This window comes from Lampetra fluviatilis, chromosome 58 (genome assembly GCF_964198595.1).
Source record: "Lampetra fluviatilis chromosome 58, kcLamFluv1.1, whole genome shotgun sequence".
In the NCBI taxonomy this organism is placed as follows: Eukaryota; Metazoa; Chordata; class Hyperoartia; order Petromyzontiformes; family Petromyzontidae; genus Lampetra; species Lampetra fluviatilis.
Genome location: NC_136332.1, coordinates 3,454,907 through 3,482,407, shown reverse-complemented (window position 1 = coordinate 3,482,407; position 27,501 = coordinate 3,454,907). Strand labels below are relative to the sequence as shown.

General features: G+C 51.1%; 1 protein-coding gene across 1 annotated transcript; it reads left to right on the top strand.

Annotated features, from left to right (window-relative positions):
• LOC144950551 (voltage-dependent calcium channel gamma-2 subunit-like) lies at positions 1-27,275 on the top strand. Its single transcript, XM_078880687.1, is given in 6 exon segments — positions 1-30; positions 3,956-4,223; positions 20,009-20,092; positions 21,176-21,316; positions 26,261-26,532; positions 26,534-27,275. Coding segments are annotated over 5 exon segments (1,113 nt in total). The 5' UTR covers positions 1-30; positions 3,956-4,009; the 3' UTR covers positions 26,936-27,275.
• Positions 27,276-27,501: the final 226 nt, after the last annotated feature.

Below are 27,501 nucleotides of genomic sequence, written 5' to 3'. Positions count from 1 at the left end.
GCCGTGGATGTGGCAGGGAGATTATGCGTGGTGATCGCACGCACACGCGCGCACACACACACACAGACGCGCGCATACACACACACACAGACCCGCACACACACACACAGACGCATACACACACGCGCACGCGCGCACACACACACGCACACGCGTGCATACACACACACAGACGCGCACACACACGCGCGCACACACACACACACGCGCATACACACACAGACGCGCACACACACGCGCGCACACACACACACAGACGCGCGTGCACACACACACACAGACGCGCGTGCACACACACACACAGACGCGCGCACACGCACACGCGCACACACACACAGACGCGCGTGCACACACACGCGCGCACACACACACACACACGCGCATACACACACACAGACCGGCACGTCACCTCACGAATGTGGTGGTGGTGGTGATATTTTGAACCCCTGGCTCGAGGCAGCAGCAGCAGCAGCAGGAGGATCAGGATCATCCATTCATGCATCCATTGTGGGTGTGCACAGTGATGACATCGCCTCATCTGCGTCCGCGTTGCGCTTGCACCGCCACGCACGCAGCTCTGCTGCAGCACTAGCAGCAGTAGCAGCAGTAGCAGCACGAACAGCAGCAGTAGCAGCAGCAGTAGCAAGCATCTTCCGGCTTCTCTCGCGATCATCATCGGATTCGCAGCCGTGCAGCAGCAGCTGCTGCAGCTGTAAGAGCGCGTGCACGATCCACCATACAGCACCTGGAAGCTCATTCAGAAACAGCAGCAGCAGCATCATCATCAGCAGCAGCAGCATGAGCAACATTGAGGGAACGCTCACACCGTAGAACATCTGTCTGTTCACCACAGCACCATCAGCATCATCCGCGGCAGCAGCATCATCAGCAGCAGCATCATCAGCAGCAGCATCATCAGCAGCAGCATCATCATCAGCAGCAGCATCAGCGGCATCATCAACAACATCAGCATCATCAGCAGCATCAGCAACATCATCATCAGCAGCATCATCATCATCAGCAGCATCATCAGCAGCAGCATCATCATCAGCAGCAGCAGCATTATCATCAGTGGCAGCAGCATCAGGCGGCTTGCAAGTTCATTCATCGTGCGCGGCGGTGCGCCTCGGATGTAGGGAGAAGGCGAAAGACCTCCACATCTCAGCTCCACATCTCAGCTCCACACCTCAGCTCCACATCTCAGCTCCACATCTCAGCTCAGCTCCACATCTCAGCTCCACATCTCAGTTCGCTTCACATTTCAGCTCCACATCTCAGCTCCACATCTCAGCTCGCTTCGCATCTCAGCTCCACATCTCAGCTCCACATCTCAGCTCCACATCTCAGCTCCACATCTCAGCTCCACATCTCAGCTCCACACCTCAACTCCACATCTCAGCTCCACATCTCAACTCCACATCTCAGCTCCACATCTCAGCTCGCTTCACATCTCAGCTCCACATCTCAGCTCCACATCTCAGCTCGCTCCACATCTCAGCTCCACATCTCAGCTCCACATCCCAGCTCCACATCTCAGCTCCACATCTCAGCTCCACATCTCAGCTCCACATCTCAGCTCCACATCTCAGCTCCACATCTCAGCTCCACATCTCAGCTCGCTCCACAGCTCAGCTATTTGCACATCTCAGCTCCACATCTCAGCTCCACATCTCAGCTCAGCTACACATCTCAGCTCCACATCTCAGCTCCACATCTCAGCTCCACATCTCAGCTCCACATCTCAGCTCCACATCCCAGCTCCACATCCCAGCTCCACATCTCAGCTCCACATCTCAGCTCCACATCTCAGCTCCACATCCCAGCTCCACATCTCAGCTCTACATCTCAGCTCCACATCTCAGCTCCACATCCCAGCTCCACATCCCAGCTCCACATCTCAGCTCCACATCTCAGCTCCACATCCCAGCTCCACATCTCAGCTCCACATCTCAGCTCCACATCTCAGCTCCACATCCCAGCTCCACATCTCAGCTCCACATCTCAGCTCCACATCTCAGCTCCACATCTCAGCTCCACATCTCAGCTCTACATCTCAGCTCCACATCTCAGCTCCACATCCCAGCTCCACATCCCAGCTCCACATCTCAGCTCCACATCTCAGCTCCACATCCCAGCTCCACATCTCAGCTCCACATCTCAGCTCCACATCTCAGCTCCACATCCCAGCTAGCTCCACATCCCAGCTCCACATCTCAGCTCCACATCTCAGCTCCACATCTCAGCTCCACATCTCAGCTCCACATCCCAGCTCCACATCTCAGCTCCACATCTCAGCTACACATCTCAGCTCCACATCTCAGCTCCACATCTCAGCTCCACACCTCAGCCGGCAGCTGCGGTGCTGAGCCCATAGACCCGGCAGGAGCGGGTCCCGCCTCGCCTGGGCGTCACGTCTCGCTGGCATCGTGAAGCGCTCAATACGGCTCGGTGAGCACACGTGGCGGCCTGGAACACAGTAGGTCCATTTCATCATCAGCAGCAGCATCAGCAGCAGCGGTGGTAGTGGCAGCAATAGCAGCAGCAGCAACGGTAGTAGTAGCAGCAATAGCAGCAGCAGCAACATCATCAGCAGCAGCGGTGGTAGTAGCAGCAATAGCAGCAGCAGCAGCGGTAGTAGTAGCAGCAATAGCAGCAGCAACAACATCAGCATCAGCAGCAGCAGCGGTAGTAGTAGCAGCAATAGCAGCAGCAACAACATCATCATCAGCAGCAGCAGCGGTAGTAGTAGCAGCAATAGCAGCAGTGGCTTCAGCAGCAGCTGCAGCAGCAGCACCACTAGCAGCAATAGCATCATCAGCTGCTCCATAGTCATCACCATCATCATCAGCTGCTCCAAAGTCATCAGCAGCAGCAGCAGCATCAGCAGCATGAAGCTCATTCGTCGCGCCCGGTAGGAGGAGCGTGCGAGCGAGCGAGGGGGCGAGCGAGCGAGCGAGGGGGCGCGCTGTGGATGAACGATCAGAGCAGCAGCAGCGGCGGCGGCGGCAGCAGCGGCGCCGGTTGGGATATAAGCACGGGCACTCCTCAACATCTGAACGTCGCGGTGCCGGCTGCCGTCCACTTGCTTCGCCACAACCAGCACCACCACAACCAGCACCGCCACCACAACCAGCAGCACCTCCACAACCAACACAGCCACAACCAACAGCACAACAACCAGCAGCACCTCCACAACCAACACAGCCACAACCAACACCACCACAACCAGCAGCACAACAACCAGCAGCACCTCCACAACCAACACCGCCACAACCAACACCGCCACAACCAGTAGCACCACAACCAGCAGCACCACCACAAACAGCACCACAACCAGCAGCAGCTCCACAACCAACACCGCCACAACCAGCAGCACCACCACAACCAGCACCACCTCCACAACCAACACCGCCACAACCAGCACCACCGCCACAACCAGCACCACCACCACAAACAGCACCACAACCAGCAGCACCACCACAACCAGCACCGCCACCACAACCAACACCGCCACAACCAGCACCACCGCCACAACCAGCACCACCACCACAAACAGCACCACAACCAGCACCACCACCACAACCAGCACCGCCACCACAACCAACACCGCCACAACCAGCACCACCGCCACAACCAGCACCACAACCAGCACCACCACCACAACCAGCACCACAACCACAACCAGCACCACAACCACAACCAACACCGCCACCACAACCAGCACCACCACCACAACCAACAGGACCACCACAACCAGCACCACCACCACAACCACCACCACCATCACAACCAGCACAACCAGCACCACCACCACAAGGAGCAGGAACAGCGCAAGCTCGCCTCCCGAGACGCGCCAACAGGCGCACGAGCCGAGCCGTGCCGAGCCAAGCCGACCCGAACCCGAACCCGAGCCGAGCCGAACCCGAGCCGAGCCCGAGCCTCTCCCATTCCGCAGGAGCCCTCCGGCCTCCTCGGGACCTGCCGATGATGCGTGCTGAGCGGCCTCGCCATGGGGCTGTGTGACCGGGGAGTCCAGACGCTCTTCACGAGCGGCGGCGCCTTTGCTGCCTTCGGCCTCATGAGCATCGCCGTGGGCACGGACTTTTGGCTCTACTCGCGGGGCAACTGCCGCAGCAAGGGCGGAGCCGGCGAGAACGAGACCAGCGTGAAGAACGAGGAGGTGATGACCCACTCGGGGCTGTGGAGGACCTGCTGTCTTGAAGGTAACACACACACACACAGACACACGCACACACACACACAAACACACACACACAGACACACACGCACAAACACACACACGCACACACACACAGACACAAACACACACACACAGACACACACACACACAGACACACAAACACACACACTCACACACACACTCACACACACACACAGACACACACACACACAAACACACACATGCACACACACACTCACACACACACACATGCACACACACAAACACACACGCACAAACACACACACGCACACACACACAAACACACACACACAAACACACACACACAAACACACACACAAACACACACACACAAACACACACACACACGCACGCAAACACACACACACACAGACACACAAACACGCACATACAAACACACACACACACAAAAACGCACGCACACACACAAACACACACACAAACACACACAAACACACACACATGCACACACACACAAGCACACACACACAAACACACACACAAACACACACACACAAACACACACACAAACACACACACACAAACACACGCACACACAGCGAACGCGGGAGCCCCAATAGGGTGAGAGGTATTTACACTATGAGACATCTCCTTTACCAGTGGCAAAATATAGTAGTAGGTTTTTACCCTTTAAACTGGTACTAAACTGACACCTTTATACAAGGCATCATGTTTGCAATAACCACAACACAAGCAGTCAAAATGCAAACAAAAAGAAACAACTCTGATAATGTAAATGACAGTGCATATAATTACCATTATCAGAGTTGTTTCTTTTTGTTTGCATTTTGACTGCTTGTGTTGTGGTTATTGCAAACATGATGCCTTGTATAAAGGTGTCAGTTTTGTACCAGTCTAAAGGGTAAAACCCTACTACTATAGGGTGGGAGGTTTTTGGTTGTGGTTGTTGTTGTCTCTTCGCGATTTCTGACTAAACAATAACTGAACAAAAATAAAATCACGACGTTTCGGGCACAACAGGTGATGACGGACGCTTGTGTTGCGCCCGAAAACGTCGTGATTTTATTTTATTTTCTACCTACGTGACTTTGCCGAAAGAGCCAAAGAGCGTGGATTCCCGCAGTCACAAAAGCTTCGAATCAATACTAACAGCAGCCAAAACAACCAAAACAAAACCACCAAGAAATTCGCCCGACGATGTTGGAACGTCGGTGCCTCGCCGAAGCGTCACTGGACTGCCACTGTGTGAATGTCCTCGTCTCGTCGTGGGGTCTTGCCCCCCTCCAAACGCGGGTAACTAATTGGGGGCCTCCCGTCTCACGCGACGCGACCTTTAACCGGCTGGCTGTGTGGTCGGGGTGGCTGGCGGCTTCACGACGCGTCGATTTCGTCTCCACGGCGTTGATCGCTCGCGGGCAACGCTCCTCATTGCAAAGGTCCCCCCCCCCCCCCCCAATCGGTGGGCCGTACCGGTGGCCACTGGTGGGCCAATCGGTGGGCCGCATTGGTGGGCCAATGGGTGGCATGTACTGATGGGCCACTGGTGGGGCCAATGGGTGGCCCGTACTGGTGGCCACTGCTGGGCCAATCGGTGGGCCGCATTGGTGGGCCAATCGGTGGCCCGTACTGATGGGCCACTGATGGGGCCAATCGGTGGGTCGTGCTGGTGGCCACTGGTGGGCCAATCGGTGGCCCATACTGGTGGGCCAATCAGTGACCCGTACTGGTGGGCCAATCGGTGGCCCGTACTGGTGGGCAAATCGGTGGGCCGTACTGGTGGCCACTGGTGGGCCAATCGGTGGGCCGTACTGGTGGGCCAATGGGTGGCCTGTACTGGTGGGCCAATCGGTGGGCCGCACTGGAGGACCGCATTGATGGGTCACTGATATGCCCCCCCCACCCCGACAAGACACAAATAGTGACACCACTCCCCACCACCCACCCACCCCATCATCATCATCACCACCACCACCATCAACGTGGTGCTGCTGTCACAACGCCCCCCGCAGTGGTTTCAAATGGTGGTGGCGGGAGCCCACGCTCACTCGCACACCGATGATGATGTCTTATCGGTCAAAGTGTCCCCTCCCCCCTTCACACCAGCTCTAATCATTGGTGAAAAACACAAATCTCCTCTGGTGTTGTCACCCCCCCCCCCCTTCCTCCGCATCGAGAATCAAGTGCTCAGAGGTCGCAAACGGATTTTGATTCCTTACCCGTACCTGTACCCGGCCGCACCAGGGTGGCAAACGGGTAGCCGGGTATTGGATAGGGTATGGGTAACGGGTACCCGATTGCGACCTCTGGGATGAAGCCATGTTGCAGGCGCGGGTGGGTTGATTCTAGGAACTTGAATTGTGAGAAGAGACAAGACGTTGGGAAATGAGTGACAAACGGTGACTCACCAGTGACTCACGGCCTACCCGTACCCGTACCCGGCCGCACCAGGGTCGCAAACGGATACCCGTACCCGGCCGGGTACGGGTAGCCGGGTATCGGGTAGGGTCCGGGTATGGGTATCGGGTAGGGTACGGGTATCGGGTAGGGTCCGGGTACGGGTATCGGGTAGGGTACGGGTATCGGGTACCCGATTGCGACCTCTGCAAGTGCTGCTACAGGGTTCTACTTTCTGCCACGCCCCCTTTCTTCCCCCACCCCCTTCTCCCCCCCCTACCGCCGAGGCCTACTATATAACCTCGTGCCACGGCAGCTCTGTTGCCTACTTCAGCAGTGTTGTGCTTGCTGTGGTTGTCCCACCTGATGACGATTGCTTGTGTTGCGATCGAAACGTCGTGGTCTATTACACTGGTCAACAAAAACAATTCTGGCCTGGAATTTTGCAGCTGTTTTAGACTAATTTCAGGGTGCTGATTCCAAATCTGATCTCAGATTTGCTCTATCACATCTCATTTTTATGCTAGCGGCATACCCCATTTCCATTGATTTTACACGAAATTAACTCTGTCACTTACGATTGCAAGTTGTTGCGAGTCAGCGACTGCTTTAGTGTTAAAATACGGTGCTGTATTTTTAGGATAGTGTGTTTATAATATCATTTTATGTAGATATCCACATTTATTTAATTTTTTCTTCTGCAGTTTTAATTGAAAATGCAATATTTGATATCTCAAAAACCTGATGTGATAGACAAAAACTGATGCCAGATTTGGAATCAGCACCCCAAAATTACCTTAAAACCGTTGGAATACCTTATGCCAGAAAAAGGTGTGTTGACCAGTGTTATTTTTCTACCCACGTGACTTTACCGAAAGAACCAAAGAGTATGGCTTCCTGCGGTCACGAAAGCTTCAAGTCGAGATTTAACAACGCGCGTCTCGAACAGCGGGTCCCTTACAACCCTCGACTGCAGCCTTGCACCCCAGTCTGGTAACTCAATCGTTGTGTAGAAATTATAAAAAAAAATTTACGACGTCGATTAACACGTAAGGGCTTTAACACGTAGGCTTTCGCGACCAATGTTATTCATAATCAACGTTTTTGGGTTTAGATCGCGTTATTTATAAATGTGTCGTAACCCTCCACCACCCGACACGGCCAATCAGTAAAAATGTGTCACGTTGACAAAAGACAAATAGTTCACTGCTTTAGCCCACCGGTGTGTTGAAGCCACAACATTTACAATTTGAGTACAATCACTCCCCCCTTGAATCTTTGCACCTGATGAGTTAATGAGTTAATGATGACGTCACCCTGCTGCTGCTGCTGCTCTATTTAAGAACGGGAGACACAGCAGAGCCTCACCATTCTGGCGAATTGCCCGATGATGCTGGATGCAATTACCAGCGAAACGTCGTACTCAAATTGTAAATGTTGTAGCTTCAACACACCGGTGGGCTAAAGCAGTGAACTATTTGTCTTTTGTCAACGTGACACATTTTTACTGATTGGCCGTGTCGGGTGGTGGAGGGTTACGATACATTTATAAACAACGCGATCTAAAACCCAAAAACGTTGATTACGTAAGGGCTTCTTTGAAACAAAGTTAAGTCGCCACTTTCGTTTGCCAAAGGGCGCCGTGATTTGCGTTTTGGATGATTTACTTTCTTGGACGAAGAAATGTGGCCACGTCTCGCTTGGCCCCCACAAAGGGGCATCTCGTACCCCCCCAGGGAGTGCGAGATGCACCCAGGTTCAGAAGAAGAATAACTCTAGATTTGAAGCTTTCGTGACTGCAAGGATTCATATTCTTAGGTTTTTTCGGTAAAGTCACGTAGGTAAAAAATCAAAATTAATATAAAATAAAATAAAAATCAAGTGATGCAGCTAATCTGGCTGTGACGGTCCCACCTGATGACGGAGACTTGTGTTGCCTCCGAAACGTCGTGATTTTTATTTTATTTTATATTAATTTTGATGTTTTACCTACGTGACTTTACCGAAAAAACCTACCGCTCTCAATTATTTAGCTGCTGCTGCTGCTGCTGTGAATTCCCACACACCTGCGATGATAATGATGAAGATTTGGGCCACTGCGATGGACAGCGAAAGTCACACGCGCAAAAAGGTCGCCTCTGAAAAAGTGGTGCTTCACTTGGCGAATAAAATAGTTGAGTGTAACACGCATTAGTCGAATAAATAGTTGAGTTTAACACGCTGTAGTAGTAACAGGGCTTTCAAGACCAATGTTATCCATAATAGAGGATTTTTTTTGGGGGGGGGGAGGGGGGGGACTTGATGGAGTGAATATTAATGTTGTGTCGTTAAACCCGCCACCACACGACCACACAGCCAATTAGTAAAGGGGTTTGTCACGTAGACACAGAACGTGCCGATTAGTTACTAGCAGAGCACACACACACACCGGTTATGTGGTGGAGAGTAAACCCACTACAATATTTACAATTATAGTGTAGTGTGTAGTGTAGAGTATAGTGTAGTGTATAGTGTAGTGTAGTGCATAGTGTAGTGTGTAGTGTATAGTGTAGTGTATAGTGTAGTGTGTAGTGTATAGTGTAGTGTGTAGTGTAGTGTATAGTGTAGTGTATAGTGTAGTACATAGTGTAGTATACTAGTACAGTACTAACCCGTTGTGTGTTGGTGAGTAAACCCACTACAACATTTACAATTATAGTGTAGTGTATAATGTAGTGTATCGTGTGGTTGTATAGTGTAGTTGTGTAGTGTATAGTGTAGTGTATAGTGTAGTGTGTAGTGTAGTGTATAGTGTAGTATACTAGTTCAGCACACACCGGTTGTGTATTAGAGAGTAAACCCACTACAACATTTACAATTATAGTGTAGTGTATAGTGTAGTGTATAGTGCAGTACACTAGTACAGTACTAACCCGTTGTGTGTTGGAAAGTAAAACCCACTACAACATTTACAATTATAGTGTAGTGTATAGTGTAGTGTGTAGTGTATAGTGTAGTGTATAGTGTAGTGGATAGTGTAGTATATAGTGTAGTATACTAGTACAGTACTAACCCGTTGTGTGTTGGAGAGTAAACCCAATACAACATTCACAATTCATTGAGTTTAAAGATTTCGCTGGCTACATCATGATCACTTGTGTGACAGCGAGAGGGCAACAGTGAGACTCGTCGACATCTAAATCTCAATACTGGGACTTTCCTTACGATCGGGTCAGGTCCCAGCTGTCTGTTCGTAAGTCCAACTTGATTCCTGACGATTCCGAACACGTTGTATGGCATGTACACTAAATACGGGGAATGGTTTTAAAAGTTGTATAATCTCCTGTAGATGTAGATGCCACTGGTTCTTCATGTTCTGCAGATGTAGATGCCACTGGTTCTTCACGTTCTGCAGATGTATATGCCACTAGTTCTTCACGTTCTGCAGATGTAGATGCCACTGGTTCTTCACGTTCTACAGATGCAGATGCCACTGGTTTTTTACGTTCTGTAGATGTAGATGCTACTGGTTCTTCATGTTCTGCAGATGTAGATGCCACTAGTTCTTCACGTTCTGCAGATGTAGATGCCACTGGTTGTTCATGTTCTGCAGATGTAGATGCCACTGGTTCTTCATGTTCTGCAGATGCAGATGCCACTGGTTTTTTACGTTTTGTAGATGTAGATGCTACTGGTTCTTCATGTTCTGCAGATGTAGATGCCACTAGTTCTTCACGTTCTGCAGATGTAGATGCCACTGGTTCTACACGTTCTGCGGATGTAGATGCCACTGGTTCTTCATGTTCTGCAGATGCAGATGCCACTGGTTTTTTACGTTCTGTAGATGTAGATGCTACTGGTTCTTCATGTTCTGCAGATGTAGATGCCACTAGTTCTTCACGTTCTGCAGATGTAGATGCCACTGGTTCTACACGTTCTGCGGATGTAGATGCCACTGGTTCTTCATGTTCTGCAGATGTAGATGCCACTGGTTCTTCATGTTCTGCAGATGTAGATGCCACTGGTTCTTCACGTTCTGCAGATGTAGATGCCACTGGTTCTTCATGTTCTGCAGATGTAGATGCCACTGGTTCTTCATGTTCGGCAGATGTAGATGCCACTGGTTCTTCACGTTCTGCAGATGCAGGTGCCACTTGTTATTCACGTTCTGCAGATGTAGATGCCACCACCATCTATTGTGCGGTAGTTGAACTTATGGCTATCGGTCGGAACAGGCAACTGGACATATGGACAGGTTTGTTCGTATCTCTGAAAGTTCGTAAGTCGAATGTTTGTAAATAGAGGAGTCCCTGTACAGCCCTCTACATACTAAACTAAACTAATACAGTATTGTGTTTTTTACTTTACCAGGTAAGGTCCCACTGACATACGTAGCTCTTCTTTCAGAAGCGACCTGTCTTTCACAAATGATAGTTCAACGAAGTCGCTAATCACGTGGACAATTATAGCAGTCAAAATACAGAATGAGAATTATTATTTGTACCGGAAAAATCCGATGAGCTATAAAGCTTTTTTTCCACAGATGTCCAATAGATACTCTAAACGCGTGACGTTGATTTTTAATGTGGAGAGAAAAATCGGAGGACCCTAGCAAAGAAATCCACGTGACCACAGGAAGAGAGACACACAAACTCCAAATATACAGCAGGTGTCAGGGGCGGGATCAAACCCACGACCTCCTGTATACCAGGCGAGGTAGTTAACATCTCCTAGCCACCGTGATGATGATGATGAGAGAGAGACACACACAAACTCCAAATATACAGCAGCAGGCGTCAGGGTCGGGATCAAACCCACGACCTCCTGTGCACCAGGCGAGGTAGTTAACATCTACATGTCCTACGACAGCAGTCCTCTTGCTGTGTTTGTTTCACACCTGATGACGGTTGCTTGTGTTGCGATCGAAACGTCGTGATCTATTATTTTTTCCACCCACGTGACTTTACCGAAAGAACCAAAGAGTATGGATTCCTGCAGTCACGAAAGCTTCAAATCAAGATATGAAAAATAAGAATAGGTTTTTACCCTTTATGGCAAAATTAAACAGGAGTTGTGTTAAGATGTTCAAACACCAAATAAGAAACGTTTTGCAATGAATCAAGTTTCTGCGTTAACCACACACGCTACTTGTGGTGAACATGCAAACAAACATGGCTCTGATAATTAATGTCTTTGAAACTAATTGGCCTACACCAGAGACAGCAGCCTTCTTTATGGCCTAGTCTCACGACCAGTGTCACACCAGAGAACAGCGCCAAAAGGCGAATAGCACAAAGACAACGCCACTATCACAGCATTTATAGCTCGGGGTGAGCACTACATCACACTATTACTATTAGTTACACTATTAGTTACACTATTAGTTACACGAATAGAAATAGCAGACGATTAGTGTCATTATTCACACGCCTATTTACAAACAAAAATGGCCGTCAGAACACGTGAGGCCGCGGGAGCTGCGCTCTTCCAAATCATCGTCTCGATTGCAAACTCACTTGTCCAGAACTGGTTATTGTGTTTAGTTCGTTGGCTAAATAGCGTGCGAAAGAAGTTTAACATACATAGAAACGACTATGCACTACACAGTACACTACTATATACAATACCCTATACACTACACTACTACTACTATACACTACGCTACTATACACCACACTATACACTACACTATTATACACTACACTACTATACACTACACTACTATACACTACACTATTATACACTACACTACTATACACTACACTACTATACACTACACTATTATACACTACACTACTATACACTACACTACTATACACTACACTACTATACACTACACTATACACTACACTATACACTACACTATACACAACACTACTATATACTAAACTACTATACACTACACTACTGTACACTACACTAGTATACAATACACTACTATACACTACACTATACACTACACTACTATACACCACACTACTATACACTACACTATACAATACACTACTATACACTACACTACTATACACTACACTACTGTACACTACACTACTATACACTACACTACCATACACTACGCTACTGTACAATACACCACTATACACTACACCACTATACACTACACTATACACTACACCACTATACACTACACTACTATACACTATGCTGCTAGACACTACACTACTATACACTACACTACTATACACTACACTATTATACACTACACTAGTATACACTACACTATACACTACACCACTATACACTACACTACTATACACTATGCTACTATACACTACACTACTATACACTACACTATACACTACACTACTATACACTACACTACTATACACTACACTACTATACACTACACTATACACTACACTACTATACACTACACTACTATACACTACACTACTATACACTACACTACTATACACTACACTATACACTACACTACTATACACTACACTACTATACACTACACTACTATACACTACACTATACACTACACTACTATACACTATGCTACTATACACTACACTACTATACACTACACTACTATACACTAGTAGTGTATACTACTATACACTAGTAGTCTGGGAGGTCTTGCCGCCGAGGGTTTTAGAGAGGGACGTTTGGTTGGTTCGATTAGGGAAGTCGAACTAGTAATGATCTTGTTTGTTAACTATCACGTTGCCATACATAGCAGGCGTGACCAAAAAGATCTCCAAAATTCTAAACAAACATAAGATCTAAGTCCGATTCAGTACAGTACATAAAATCCGTGATCTAATTCCATCTGTGAAGGATGTCGTTCCTGACTTACAATACCCTGGAGTCTACAAACTGAGTTGCAGCTGTGGTGATTGTTACATTGGGGAAACGAAACGTCATGTCTCTGATCGTGTCCGCGAGCACAAGTCAGATCTGAAACACGGCAAAATTGAGTCTTCCGCCGTTGCCGATCATTGCTACAACGCTGTGGGCTCTCATGATATTGTTTAATCCGAGACCAAGGTGCTCTGCAAACCCTCTGGCTACCATCAAAGATTTGTACACGAAGCCATCCAGATATACAAACACAGACATCATTTCAACCGTGATGATGGGTAAAAACTGAGTAATCATTGGAAAGATGTTATTAACCATGTAAAAAAAGATTTAACTGCACATTTTTGGACCATCTTATTTGACAGGCACTATTCTACTTCACCGAGTGTTGACATCCCCAGCGTTTAACATCACTCTCCTTTTTTGTATTTGTATTGTCAACCAACACTGGGTAAAACAACATATTCTTAGGTTTTTTCGGTAAAGTCACGTAGGTAAAACATCAAAATTAATGAAAATAAAATAAAATAAAAAACAAAAATCACGACGTTTCGGAGGCAACACAAGTCTCCGTCATCATTCGGCTGTGACGGTCCCACCTGATGACGGAGACTTGTGTTGCCTCCGAAACGTCGTGATTTTTGTTTTTTATTTTATTTTATTTTCATTAATTTTGATGTTTTACCTACGTGACTTTACCGAAAAAAACCTAAGAATATGATTCCTTGCTGTCACGAAAGCTTCAAATCTAGAAGTAAAACAACATGCGCAGTGTCGTTCTCTTCTAGCATGTGCACCTGTTGTTCTATTTTAGCCCCGCCCCCCCCCCAATACGTTCCATTCATTGGCTACCACATTCAGATAAGCCCCTCCCCCCCTCCTCCCCCCTTAACTTGTATTTAAGAATAATGGTAGGTTTTTACCCTTTTAACTAGTACAAAACTGTACTAGTTAAAAGGGTAAAAACCTACCATTATATTTTGCCACTGGTAAAAGAGATCTCATGTTGTATTTAAGAACTTGCATCTTGGAATCTCTGCCTCACTTGATGCAGCTAATCTGGCTGTGACGGTCCCACCTGATGACGGAGACTTGTGTTGCCTCCGAAACGTCGTGATTTATTATTTTATTTCTCTTATTACTTTTATTAATTTTAATTTTATTTTTTTACCTACGTGACTTTACCGAAAAAAACCTAAGAGTACTATTAGACATTATAATAAAAAATTTATAAAAAGTCAATCCTATGTGTTATTTAAATTGTTGTCATATTTTAGGCAGGAAATTCGTTTTCAAATTTATATTTTTTTTTCTGGGTTGAGACCCCCAGACCCCCTGGAAGATTTGGTCCCCCCCAATGTTGACTCCATGGCTACGGCCTTGGTGTATAGTACGGTGTATAGTAGTGTAGTAGTGTAGTGTATAGCAGTGTAGTGTATAGTGTAGTGTATAAAGTAGTACTGTAGTGTAATGTATAGTGGAGTGTATAGTAGTGTAGTGTGTAGTGTATAGCAGTGTAGTGTATAGTGTAGTGTATAGAGTAGTAGTGTAATGTATAGTGGAGTGTATAGTAATGTAGTGTATAGTGTAGTGTATGTGCGTTGAACTTCTTTCGCACTGTACGTAGCCAACCGCACACCCCACACACCCCACACACACACACCCCACACACACACACACCCCACACACACATACACCCCGCACACACACACCCCGCACACACACACCCCGCACACACACACCCCGCACACACACACCCCACACACACATACACCCCACACACACATACACCCCGCACACACACACCCCGCACACACACACCCCACACACACATACATCCCGCACACACACACCCCGCACACACACACCCCGCACACACACACCCCACACACACACACAGCGAAGGCACCCGACTCGGGAAACGAACCCGTCCCCTTCTAGCTGCCGGACCACGTGGATGTCACCACTACATTACCCCCTACCGCCTCCTCCACCCCACAAAGCTGTCCGGGTGAAGCCCCGGGCGATGAGAGAGGCGCTTGCGTGCAAAACGACCACGTCAAGTGGTAGCGGCTGGCTGCTGCTGCTGCTGCTACACGCACGCTGATGATGAGATATACTATATATAATATGTATTACGGAGTGCTTAAACGCTGACAGATCATAGTTCTCATGGCGTATAGAGAGAGATATAGTTATGGCTTCAAACTGCAATAGCCTTCCTGTCAAGATTAAATGAAATCAATGGCCGTGTTACACTCAATGGGCTGCTGCTGCTGCTGCCACTGCCGCTGTTACCGCCGCTACTGCTGCTGCTACTGTTGTTACTACTGCTGCTACTGCTGCAGCTACTGCTGCTGCTACTGCTGCAGCTGCTACTACTGCTGTTACCACTGCTGTTGCTACCGCCGCTACCGCCGCTGTTGCTACTACTGCTGCTACTACTTCTGCTGCTACTGCCGCTGTTGCTACTGCTGCTACTGCTGTTTCTGCTACCGCCGCTGTTGCTACTATTGCTGCTGCTGGTACTGTTGCTGCTGCTACTACTGCTGCTACTGCTGCTGCTACTACTGCTGCTGCTACTACTGCTGCTGCTACTACTGCTGCTGCTGCTACTACTGCTGTTACTACTGCTGCTGTTGCTACTACTACCACTGCTCCTACTGCTGCTGGTACTGTTGCTACTGCTACCACTACTGCTGTGGTATAGAGGTTGACAAGGCCGGACTTTCGATTCCCCACTTGGACACACGTGTGTCGACAAAGAGCTTCCCGGCTCATCGGATTCCTCCAGGATGAAGGATGATTCCGATCTCCCGGCCACGCGCCACTCAGAGCGGTGGGGCGAGCTTCTTGAATGAGGGCAGCGCAGAGGAGGGCAAGGGCAGGGTAAGGCATGGCAGGGCAGGACAGGGCAGGGCAAGGCATGGCAGGGCAGGACAGGGCAGGGCAAGGCAGGGCTAGAAGGGACGGTGGCCAGTGGTCACGAGCAGTGGCATAGAGGCGATCCGAGGGATGGAATCGGGTCCGTGGGGTTTGGTGTGGGGGTCGCTGAGACGAGGACTCGTCAAGGAATGACAGCCAAAGGCGGGGGAAAGAGAGGAAGAGACCCCCCCCCACCCCCCCGAGAGAAACAAAAACATTTAACTGGCGACGGGCGACTACGGCCAGCTTCTATGTAACTGGGGCGACGTTTCGGGTAATGGCTCTTCTTCAGAGCACATCAATCATTTACGTGATGTGAATAAGGGTCCTTGTCCGAAAGAAGGCACGCAAAAAAAATCGCCGATGATTGTCAACATCACGATTATTATTATTATTCATATTCTTTGGGTCTTTCGGTAAAGTCACGTAGATAGGTTCAAATTAATAAAAATAAATAAATAAAACTACGACGTTTCGTCTTGTGTTGCGATCGAAACGTCGTAGTTTTTTTTATTAATTTGAACTTATCTACGCGACTTTACCGAAAGACCCACAAATTATGAATTCCTGTAGTCACGAAAGCTTTAAGTCAAGATTATTATTATGATACACTTACAATCCGTAGGTGGAGTTTGGCTTCTATATTTGGGGGAGTTGGGGGGTGGACAGGGGTTCGCTTTGTCCCTCACATTAGGAAATCGCGTGTGCATATAATGAATTGATGCATTTTTAAATCTTAATTGTAGACGACTGAAAATTAAATTTCGATTTAAAGCTTTCGTGACTGCAGGGATTCATCTTCTTGGTTCTTTCGGTAAAGGCACGTAGAAGGGAAATAATAAAATAATACAAATAAAACATAATAAAATACAATTCTCGCTGTCTTTCCGGCAGACCTGTTCTTCACCTGAGGACGGCTGCTTGCGTTGTGGCCGAAACGTCGTGAGAATTGTATTGTATTATGTAAAAATTTTATCATTTTATTATTTCCCTTCTACGTGACTTTACTGAAAATTAATTAATAAAGGTGCCCAGCCCACCGATGTGAGTTATCCTGACACGCGGTGTTGTTTAGACAGGGAACACGTTGAGTTGTTGATGTTGTTGATATTGTTGTTGATATTGTTGTTGATGTTGTTGTTGATGTTGTTATTAATGGGCAGAGTTTGCAGCGAGGGGGGTCAAGGGGGGGGGCAACGCCCCTACCAAACTTGGCACCTTCATGAATTTATTTTCAGTAGTTGACGATTATTAGTTTTAAAATAAATGTTTTAGATTCACCCCCTATTCCGAATGGAAGGGACAACGCGAAGCGCTGGTTGGTGGGTGGAGTCACGTGTGGTATCGTGGATAGATCCGTGGGGCGGGGGGGTGAGGGGGGTTGGCGAAGTGGCGATCTGTTCCGTGTCTTGTGTTTGTGCTCGAGTCGCATTGCGCCCTCAGCGTGGCAACATCACCATGACGACGACGCGAAGCCACGTGCTAGACCCCCCCCCCACACACACACCCCCACCCCCACTCGGGGTGGTCTGACGTCACGTGTTACTCTGTGACGTCGGTGACGATGACGACGACCCGAAGCCACCTGCTAGAAACAACCCCCCCCCACACACCCCCACCCCCACTCGGGTTGGTCTGACGTCACGTGTTACTCTGTGACGTCGGTGGCGATGACGACGATGACCTGAGCCACGTGCTAGAGACAACCCACCCCCCCCCCCACACACCCCCCCACTCGGGGTGGTCTGACGTCACGCGTTACTGTGTGACGTCGGTGGCGATGACGACGACGACCTGAAGCCACGTGCAAGAGACAAAGAGACCCCCCCCCCACCCCCCCCCCCAAACATAGAAGTCAAACTCCGCCGATGGTGTTGTCGTTGTCGATGTTAACGGCGCTTTGTGCGCCACCGCCAACGCAGCAGCAGCAGCAGCACCCAATCAGCTGTGAGCCCTGTCGGACTTCGTGCGCCAGTCGATGTGTCCGCCCGCCATTGATTCGTCCTCGAGCCTGACCACGTGGGGCCCACGGCTCGCTCGCCAGGACCCCTCCCCCCCGCCCACCACCACATCCCTCGTCCGCGTTTCATTGGCCCCAGGAGACGCATTTGAGTGGCCCCACGGCGTCCCCCGCGTCAGCAGCGTGGAGCAGACGAAACGAGTCGCGTCGTCAGCCATGGAATCAGTGGGGAGGTCGCTCCCTGCTCCTATGCTGCTCCCACTGACACGGAACTCCCCCCCCCCCCCTTCCTCCTTCACCCCCACCTTGCACCGCACCCAAAGCCATCTCATCTCATCTTGGTTCTTTCGGTAAAGTCACGTAGAATGGAAATAATAAAATTACAACATACTATTATTTTATTATTTCCATTCTACGTGACTTTACCGCAAGAACAAAGAAGATGAATCCCTGCAGTCACGAAAGCTTTTAATCGAAACCATCTCATCTCACTTCACACACTCTCCTAACTCTCCCTTCTAATCTCACTCCACTCCCCTCCACGCACTCCCCTATTTACACACTTTTGGGGCCACCCTGTATCACAACAACAACAACCCTATGTGTCCTGACTTATGGGCCATTCTGTATGAATAACATTTCACCGGGCCGAGGAGTGTTTTTCCAGCCCCCCACACCCCCCCCCCCCCCCCGTGCCCTCCTCGTCGCATCTGCGAGGAGGTTTTCTCAGCCGCGCTCCGGGGTCCGCTCCCCGCACGCGCTCTCACCTGCGCCGTGGCGTTCATCTCTCCCCCTCACCCCTCACCCCCCCCCCCAAGTCTCTTTCATCTACCGAGGGCGGCTCCCCATAGCAGTTTGTCAGCGTCACTCCCCCCTCTCCCTCCCCCTCTGTCTCTCTCCCTCCCCCCTCCATCCCCCCCCTCACCCTCTCCCTCCCCCTCTGTCTCCCTCCCCCCTCTCCCCCCTTACCCCTCCCTCGCCCTCTGTCTCCCTCTCCCCCTCGCCCTCTCCCTCCCCCTCTGTCTCCCTCCCTCCCTTGGGGCTGTGTTTCTCTCCATGTCTCTCCCTCTCGTGTTTTACGCTCTCAGCACCCACTCCGCCTCCTCCGTGCCTCCAGCTCTCTCCCTCTCACTCCCCCACTCACTCACTCACCCCTCACTCACCCTCCCACTCACTCACTCACCCCTCACTCACTCACTCCCCCACTCACGCTCCCACTTACTCACTCACCCCCCCACTCACTCATCCCCCTCACCGGATTCATCATTGCATTTGGGCGCACGGCTTGAGTCGTGAAACGATGCTCCAGGTCAACTCTAGGGAAGTGGTTCGTGACATTTTGCTTGCAGCGTAACTCTGAACCTGTCTGTGAACCCCTACCAGCCCCTACCCCTGTCTGTGAACCCCTACCAGCCCCTACCCCTGTCTGTGAACCCCTACCCCTGTCTGTGAACCCCTACCCCTGTCTGTGAACCCCTACCAGCCCTACCCCTGTCTGTGTACCTCTACCCCTGTCTGTGAACCCCTACCACCCCTACCCCTGTCTGCGTACCCCTACCACCCCTACCCCTGTGTGTGTACCCTCACCATCGGTGCACGTTCACAGCACTTGCCCCCAACAGTCTGTCGAGGCTACACGGGGGGGGAGGGGGGTCCTTTGTCTTTGTGTAAATAATAACCCGAGCTCGTGTGTTGCCCCCCCCCACTCCGTGGAGGCTCCTACAAGGGGATGTGCAAGAAGATCGATCACCTCCCAGACGACACGGAGATGGAGGCCGACTCAGCCGAGTACCTGCTACGTGAGTGGCTCCGTCATCGTCGTTATCGTCAACGTCGTTATCATCGTCGTCGTTATCATCGTTATCATCATTGTCGTTATCATTATCGTCGTTATCATCGTTATCATTGTCATCATCATCGTCATCATCATCATCGATATCATCATCATCGTCATCATCATCGACATCATCGTCGTCATCATCATTATCGTTATCATCGTCGTCATCATCATCATCATCTTTATCATCATCGTCATCATCATCGTTATCATCGTCATAATCATCATCGTTATGATCTTCATCATCATCGTCGTTATCATCATCGTCATCATCATCATCATCGATATCATCGTCGTCATCATCATCGTTATCATCGTCATAATCATCATCGTTATGATCTTCATCATCATCGTCGTTATCATCATCGTCGTTATCATCATCGTCATCATCATCATCGATATCATCGTCGTCATCATCATCGATATCATCGTCATCGTCGTTATCATCGTTATCATCATCGTCGTTATCATCGTCATCATCATCATCATTGTCGTTATCATCATCGTCATCATCATCGATATCATCGTCATCATCATCGTCATCATCATCATCGATATCATCGTCATCACTAATCGATATCATCGTCGTCATCATCGTCATCTTTATATATCATCGTCATCATCATCGATATCATCGTCGTTATCATCATCGTTATGATCTTCATCATCATCGTCGTCGTTATCATCATCGTCATCAACATCGTTATCATCGTCATCATCATCAACCAAACCATCGACTGCCAACATGGTAAACACTCCGCCACTGCCGCTGCCTTCACTGCTTTAGACGAGGAACGGACGACGATCCGTTTCCTGCTTCCGAACAGACGATCGAGTCGGGATAACCGCATCTAAAATTGCATCTCCTAATCCGCCGCTATTAATCCGTACGATGAGAAGAAATCCCTCGACGGATGCACGATCGGAAATGAGACGCTCCTGCGCCAGAGGCAGACGAGAGAGAGACAAGCGTGATGATTGGGACCATCTGTTCCTCCACCCACCCACCCACCCCCCCTCGGGTCGGCGTGTGTCCGCGTGCCAGGCGTGGTGCGAGCTTCCAGCGTCTTCCCCATCCTCAGCGTGACCCTGCTGCTCTTCGGGGGGCTCAGCATCGCCGCCAGTCGCTTCTACAAGTCCAAGAACAACGTCGTCCTCAGCGCCGGAATATTTTTCGTGTCGGCAGGTCGGTTTTTGTGGCCGCGCCGCGTCGGGTTGCGTGTCGCGTCGCGTTGTGTGTCGTGATGTCGTGGTCACGTGTCGTCACGTGGTGTCATGTGGTCACGTGGTGTCGTGCCACGTGGTGTCGTGTGGTGTCACGTGGTGTCGTGTCACATGGTGTCGTGTGGTGTCACGTGGTGTCGTGTCACATGGTGTCGTGTGGTGTCACGTGGTGTCGTTCCACGTGGTGTCGTGTGGTGTCACGTGGTGTCGTGTCACATGGTGTCGTGTGGTGTCACGTGGTGTCGTGCCACGTGGTGTCGTGTGGTGTCACGTGGTGTCGTGTCACATGGTGTCGTGTCGTGTCACGTGGTGTCGTGTGGTGTCGTGCCACATGGTGTCGTGTCGTGCCACGTGTCTCGTGTCGTGTCACGTGGTGTCGTGTGGTGTCACGTGGTGTCGTGTCGTCTCGTGGTGTCGTGCCACGTGGTGTCGTATCGTGTCGCAACATGTCGTGTCGCGGGCTTGGTTCACCCTATCCTCGTTCTGCTTTGTCGCTTCCCTCCCAGAGGGGGGGGGGTGGAGGAAATAACAAGTATAACCCGTAAAAACAAAGTTTTTCACTATAAATCCTTTATATGCGTGGCGGCTAGAGTCCTCTCGTCCTCTGGCTTGAGATGGTTGCCACCTATGGGTCAGATGATTGCATTGCACCATTAAGCAATTGGTAATTAAATAATATATTTTTGTCATAAAAAGTGTAAAATTTTGGAAATATTTTTTTCACGAACATTCATTGTCACGCACAACGAGTCTGTGTGGAAAATGTCAGCTCGATTGGATCACGGGAAGTGGGTTAAAAACGACCAAAAATTTTGCACGGTCGTAAGCGCGCAAGCAAGCAAGCAAGTGTCATTATTCTAAAGGATTTAAAAAGAGACGATGTTTTCAAGAGGGTGCTGCCACGGTTTTCAAAGTAGGATGGGAGCGTGGTGGGGGGTGATATTGATGCTGCTGCAGTGGCTAGGAGATGTTAACTGCCTCGCCTGGTGTACAGGAGGTCGTGGGTTAGATCCCGATCCTGACGCCTGCTGTATATTTGGAGTTTGCGTGTCTCTCTCTGTCATCATCATCACGGTGGCGATGAGATGTTAACTACCTCGCCTGGTGTACAGGAGGTCGTGGGTTCGATCCCTCTCTCTCTCCCCGTGGTCACGTGGATTTTTCTCCGGGTCCTCCGTTCCCCCCCCCCGTCCCGCGTTTAGAATCGACATCACGGAGTTATTTGGCTACTGCCATGAATTTCCACGAGATGATGATGATGACGATTAGAGACTTCGTTGAGGCTACCATTTGTGATAGCCACGTGGTTGCTTCTGAAAGAAAAGCTACTACGTTGCTCAGTCGGGGACTTAACACGGTAAAATAAAAAAAAATAGTTGAGTTTGTAATTTGCAGATAAATTAGTTTTTTTTAAAAATCAGCGTTGGGATGGTTGCGTGGGTGAGTGGGTGGATGAGTGGGTGGGTTGGTGAGTGAGTGAGTGGGTAGGTGAGCGAGTGGGTGGGCGAGCGAGTGGGTGGGCAAGCGAGTGGGTGGGTGTGTGAGTTAGAGGGTGGGTGTGCGAGTGGGTGGGTTTGTGGGTGGGTGGGTGAGTGGTTGGGTGTGCGAGTGGGTGGGTGGGTGAGTGGGTGGGTGTGCGGGTTCGGTGGGTGTGCGAGTGAGTGGGTGGGTGTGCGTGTGGGTGGGTGTGCGTGTGGGTGTGCGGGTTGGTGGGTGAGTGGTTGGATGTGTGGGTGGGTGAGTGGGTGGGTGAGTGTGTGGGTGGGTGAGTGGGTGGGTGGGTGGGTGAGTGGGTGAGTGGGTGGGTGTGTGGGTGTGTAGTGTACTAATTCAGAGACACTAGTAGGAGGCGTTATCCCTCTTGTTTATTCCGTCTCTCACAGCCATAGGGTATAACTCCATACCGGGTCTGGACAGCCAACATGCTTCCAGACCCACAGCTCGAAGAGGCAAAGACGACGATGACAGCAGCATGACGAGTTTCATTCCCAATGGCAGCAGGCCCCGACTGGAAGTCGGAGCTCGCCTTTTATTCTCCCCAGTGCGGACAGGCTCTGCCCTCGACCACGCCCCCTTCTGGATCCCACGTGTCCAACTGGTAGAGGGGGCTGCTACCCCTAAATCCATTGTCTACCAATCTCCCAGCGCCACACACTACAGTGACTCATTCAATGTCACTACATTATCCCCCCCCCCCCGCATGAAAAAACACAGCCGTCCCGGCTGGCCTTTATATGTCACGTAGCGGGACGATGAGCACAATAATATCCACGCGACATTCGCAATGCTGGACAACGTGCACGATAGCCAACAACTCGCAGCGCGTGACACAATAGCGCTGCTCTGCGGGGGACAGCACACGGCCACGCTCTCCAATCCGTTCTCCACCTGCGACAATATGGCGCCGATCCTGGTCTCACTGGTGTCCGTATCCAACACAAATGGCAACGTGAAATCGGGGTCATGTTTTCGCAGGTGTAGAACGAGGCCATCACGCAGCATAACAAATGCGGCCTCCTCCTCTTTCCCCCACCGAAACCTCTGGCCTTTTGCCGTGAGAATGTGGAGCGACTTTGCGATCGTTGCAAACGTGGGCACGAAGCGGTGGTAATACGACACAAACCCCACAAAACTACGGACCTAACCCACCGACGTGGGGGTCGGCCACTCACGCAAGCAGTCTTTGTAGGGTCCGTGGCGATCCCGGACTCGATAACAACGTGACCCAGGTAGTGAACCGATTTTTGCAAGAGGTAAAATTTCTATGGCTTGAATTTCAAATTAGCCACCCGCATTTTAACAAATACCGCACGCAACCGCTGCAGATGTTCCCGGAACGTGCGACTGAAGACAATCACGGCATTCAAATAGATCAGATATGACTCCCATTGGAGCCTCGACAGTACCAACTCCATTAGTCGCTGGAATGTGGCCAGAGCCAAGTGAAGCCCCATCGGAAGCACCTTAAATTGAAACAGCCCTTGCGGTGTCCGGAACGCGGTTTTAGGTTTTGAACTTTCATCCAGGGGCAACTGCCAAAACCCCAACAATAGATCAAGGGTGAAGAAAAACCACGCCCCCGACAGGGCATCCAACGAATCGTTCATCCGTGGAAGCGGATACGTGTCCTCCACGGAGACTTTATTTAATTTCCGAAAATCCACACAAAAACGCAAACTCCCACCCTTCTTTTTAACCAGGACAATGGGAGCACCCCACGGACTGGTGGATGGGGAGATTATATCGGCGGCCAATATCTCATTGACCGCCTGACGAACGTAGTCCTTCTCCTTCGGACTAAACCAAAATGAGTTCTGACAAATGGGAGCGGCGCCACCCGTGTCGATATGGTGATGCATCAGGGACGTGCAGCCCATATCGAATTTACCCTTACTAAATTCCTGAAACAATGCCCGCAACTCGCCCCTTTGCTCCTACGACAAATCTGGATTTCCCACACACAACGGATCCATCCACGAGTCATCCGACACCGCTTCCCGTTCAACCGCGGCCACGACCCGAGTGGTTACATCATCCATTTCTCCACAACACGCCACTGTCATGTGGGCCAACACCATACCCGCCTGTTTGACCGCAGTACCCAGCCCACCATTTAATACTTGCAGGAAGGGCTGCTAATCCCCCTGACTATCATCTGGGCCCCTATCAAAGTGAGACCACGAACCGCTCTATTTGAAAGGGTTAAAAGAACCCAAACTGTGCGTATGCTTGCCACAGCATTGCCCTGTCCTTCTGGGGAATAGCAAAAAACGCTGCGAAGGCATCATCTCGCATGGTGGGAAGAACATGTAGCACCTCCACGTCGGACCATGCTGTGAGCTCGCAAGTGGCGGCGAAACGCCGCCGGAAGGCCACCCAATCACCCCCCGCAGCCAAAAATTCCTTAATAAAAGGAAGCCGCTGCGTGAGGGAAGGTGCTCCCGGATGAGCTGTTAGCGGCAGGTTAAATTCTGCGGGACTCGATTCCCACCATTGGTTGGCAGTGACGGCAGAGTCGCCTGTTTGCTGCCCCCGAGTCGCAGCCCCCTCCACCGGCTCTTCCTTACCCAGCTGCCCCACCAGCGCCGTCACCGCGTAGAGCAGCTCCACGATGCACTGAGTCCCCGCAGCCCTTCGCCAGCCGACAGCGGCGCGAGATCGTCATCCTTCGCCCGCTACCCCACTGGGACCACCTCTCCGGACCACCATTGGGGTCCCGGCTGTCGGGGCTGCCCGGGAACCATCATCGCTCGAGGATATGCTGATGCAGGACCTTCTCTTTGTGGATTTCGACATAGTCTATTCTCCCATAAGTATTTCGAAAAGAAATTCCCAACAACCCTAAAACATTTTTTTTCGATAACACTTCTGACACCAAATGTAGTGTACAAATTCAGAGACACTAGTAGGAGGCGTTATCCATCTTGTTTATTCCAGCTCTCACAGCCATAGGGGATAACTCCATACCGGGTCTGGACAGCCAACATGCTTCAGACTCACAGCTTGAAGAGGTGAAGATCACGATGACAGCATCATGACGAGTCCCATTCCAGATGGCAGCAGGCCCCGACTGGGAGTCGGAGCTCGCCTTTTATTCTCCACAGCGTGGCTAGGCTCCGCCCTCGGCCACGCACCATTTTGGATCCCCCAGAAGGGTCCGGGTTTGGCCCGTGGGTCCAACTGGTAGAACGGGCTGCTACCCGTAATTCCATTGTCTATCCCCCAGCGCCACGCGCTAACAGTGACTCATTCAATGTCACTACAGTTTGTGTGAGTGGGTGGTGGTTGAGCGACTGGGTGAGCATGTGAGTGATGTGAGCGAGCGCGTGGCTTGTCGGGGGCCCCAACCAAACATAACACCGCGTAGGCGCGCGACCTCTCTCTGTCTCTCCCTCTCGCCCCGCAGGCCTGAGCAACATCATCGGCATCATCGTCTACATCTCGGCCAACGTGGGCGACCCCAACCAGAGCCAGTCGAAGAAGAACAGCTACTCGTACGGCTGGTCCTTCTACTTCGGCGCGCTCTCCTTCGTCGTCGCCGAGATGGTCGGCGTCCTCGCCGTGCGCATCTACATCGACAACCACCGGCTGGAGCGGGCGCGCTTCCGCCCCGACTTCCTCAAGAGGTCCACCGTGGCGCGCCTGCCCAGCTACGTCTACCGCTACCGCAGGCGCTCCCCGCTCGAGCTCGCGCTCCAGCGACGACGAAGGCGGCGAAGGCGACGGCCCGGCAGCTGCGGCCGCTCGCTCCGACGACGACGACGACGACCGGACCGCCGCTCTCAAGGGCTACGTGACTCCCCCGCACCATCCTCTCCATCCTCCGCCGGTGGCGTTGACGCTGTCGCATTCCCAGCAGCTGCAGCAGCAGCAGCAGTCCGCCAACGACATGGCCATGTACGCGCTCGCCAACAGGGACGGTGCGGGCAAGGGCATCCTGGGACCCGCGTCCTACCTCAGCTCGTCCGAGCGGCTGGCGGCTGAGGCCGGCTTCCTGCACGTCCACAACTGCGTCCACAAAGAGCTGCCGGAGGGCCTGCTGAGCGGCAGCCTGGCCAACAGGAGGACCACGCCGGTGTGATCGTCCGCGCTGATGAGAGCTGCTGGCGGAGAGCGGCGGCGTTGTTGGTTTTTTTGTTCTTTTGAGTCGCCCACTCCCCACACCCCCCCCCCCCCCGTAACTTCACACTGCTGGGGGCGCCGCGGGGTGGGGGGGGGGCTGGGGGTGCCCCCCCCCCCTTCACCTCCAACCTCTCTGTTGTCAAATGCCGAGCTGCGAGATGGCCCGGTAGGACGGGGCCCCCCCAGGTCATGTGACACCGTCATGGAGCTGAGCGGTGTGGATAGTTACTCATTCATCACCCACCCCACCACCACACTTCGAGGACCCTCCCCTCTCTCCCTCCCCTCTCCCCCCCCTCCCTCCCCTCTCTCTCCCCTCTCTCTCCCCTCTCTCCCTCCCTCCCCTCTCTCCCTCCCCTCCCCTGCCTCCCCTCTCTCCCTCCCCTCTCTCCCCTCCCTCCTTTCCCTCCCCTTACCTCCCCTCTCCTCCCCTCCCTCCCCCCTCCCTCCCCCTCCCTCTCTTTCTCCCTCCCTCAACTGCAGTCTCGTCGTCTCCCCCCGCCCCGCCCCCCTCTGCGTCAGTCT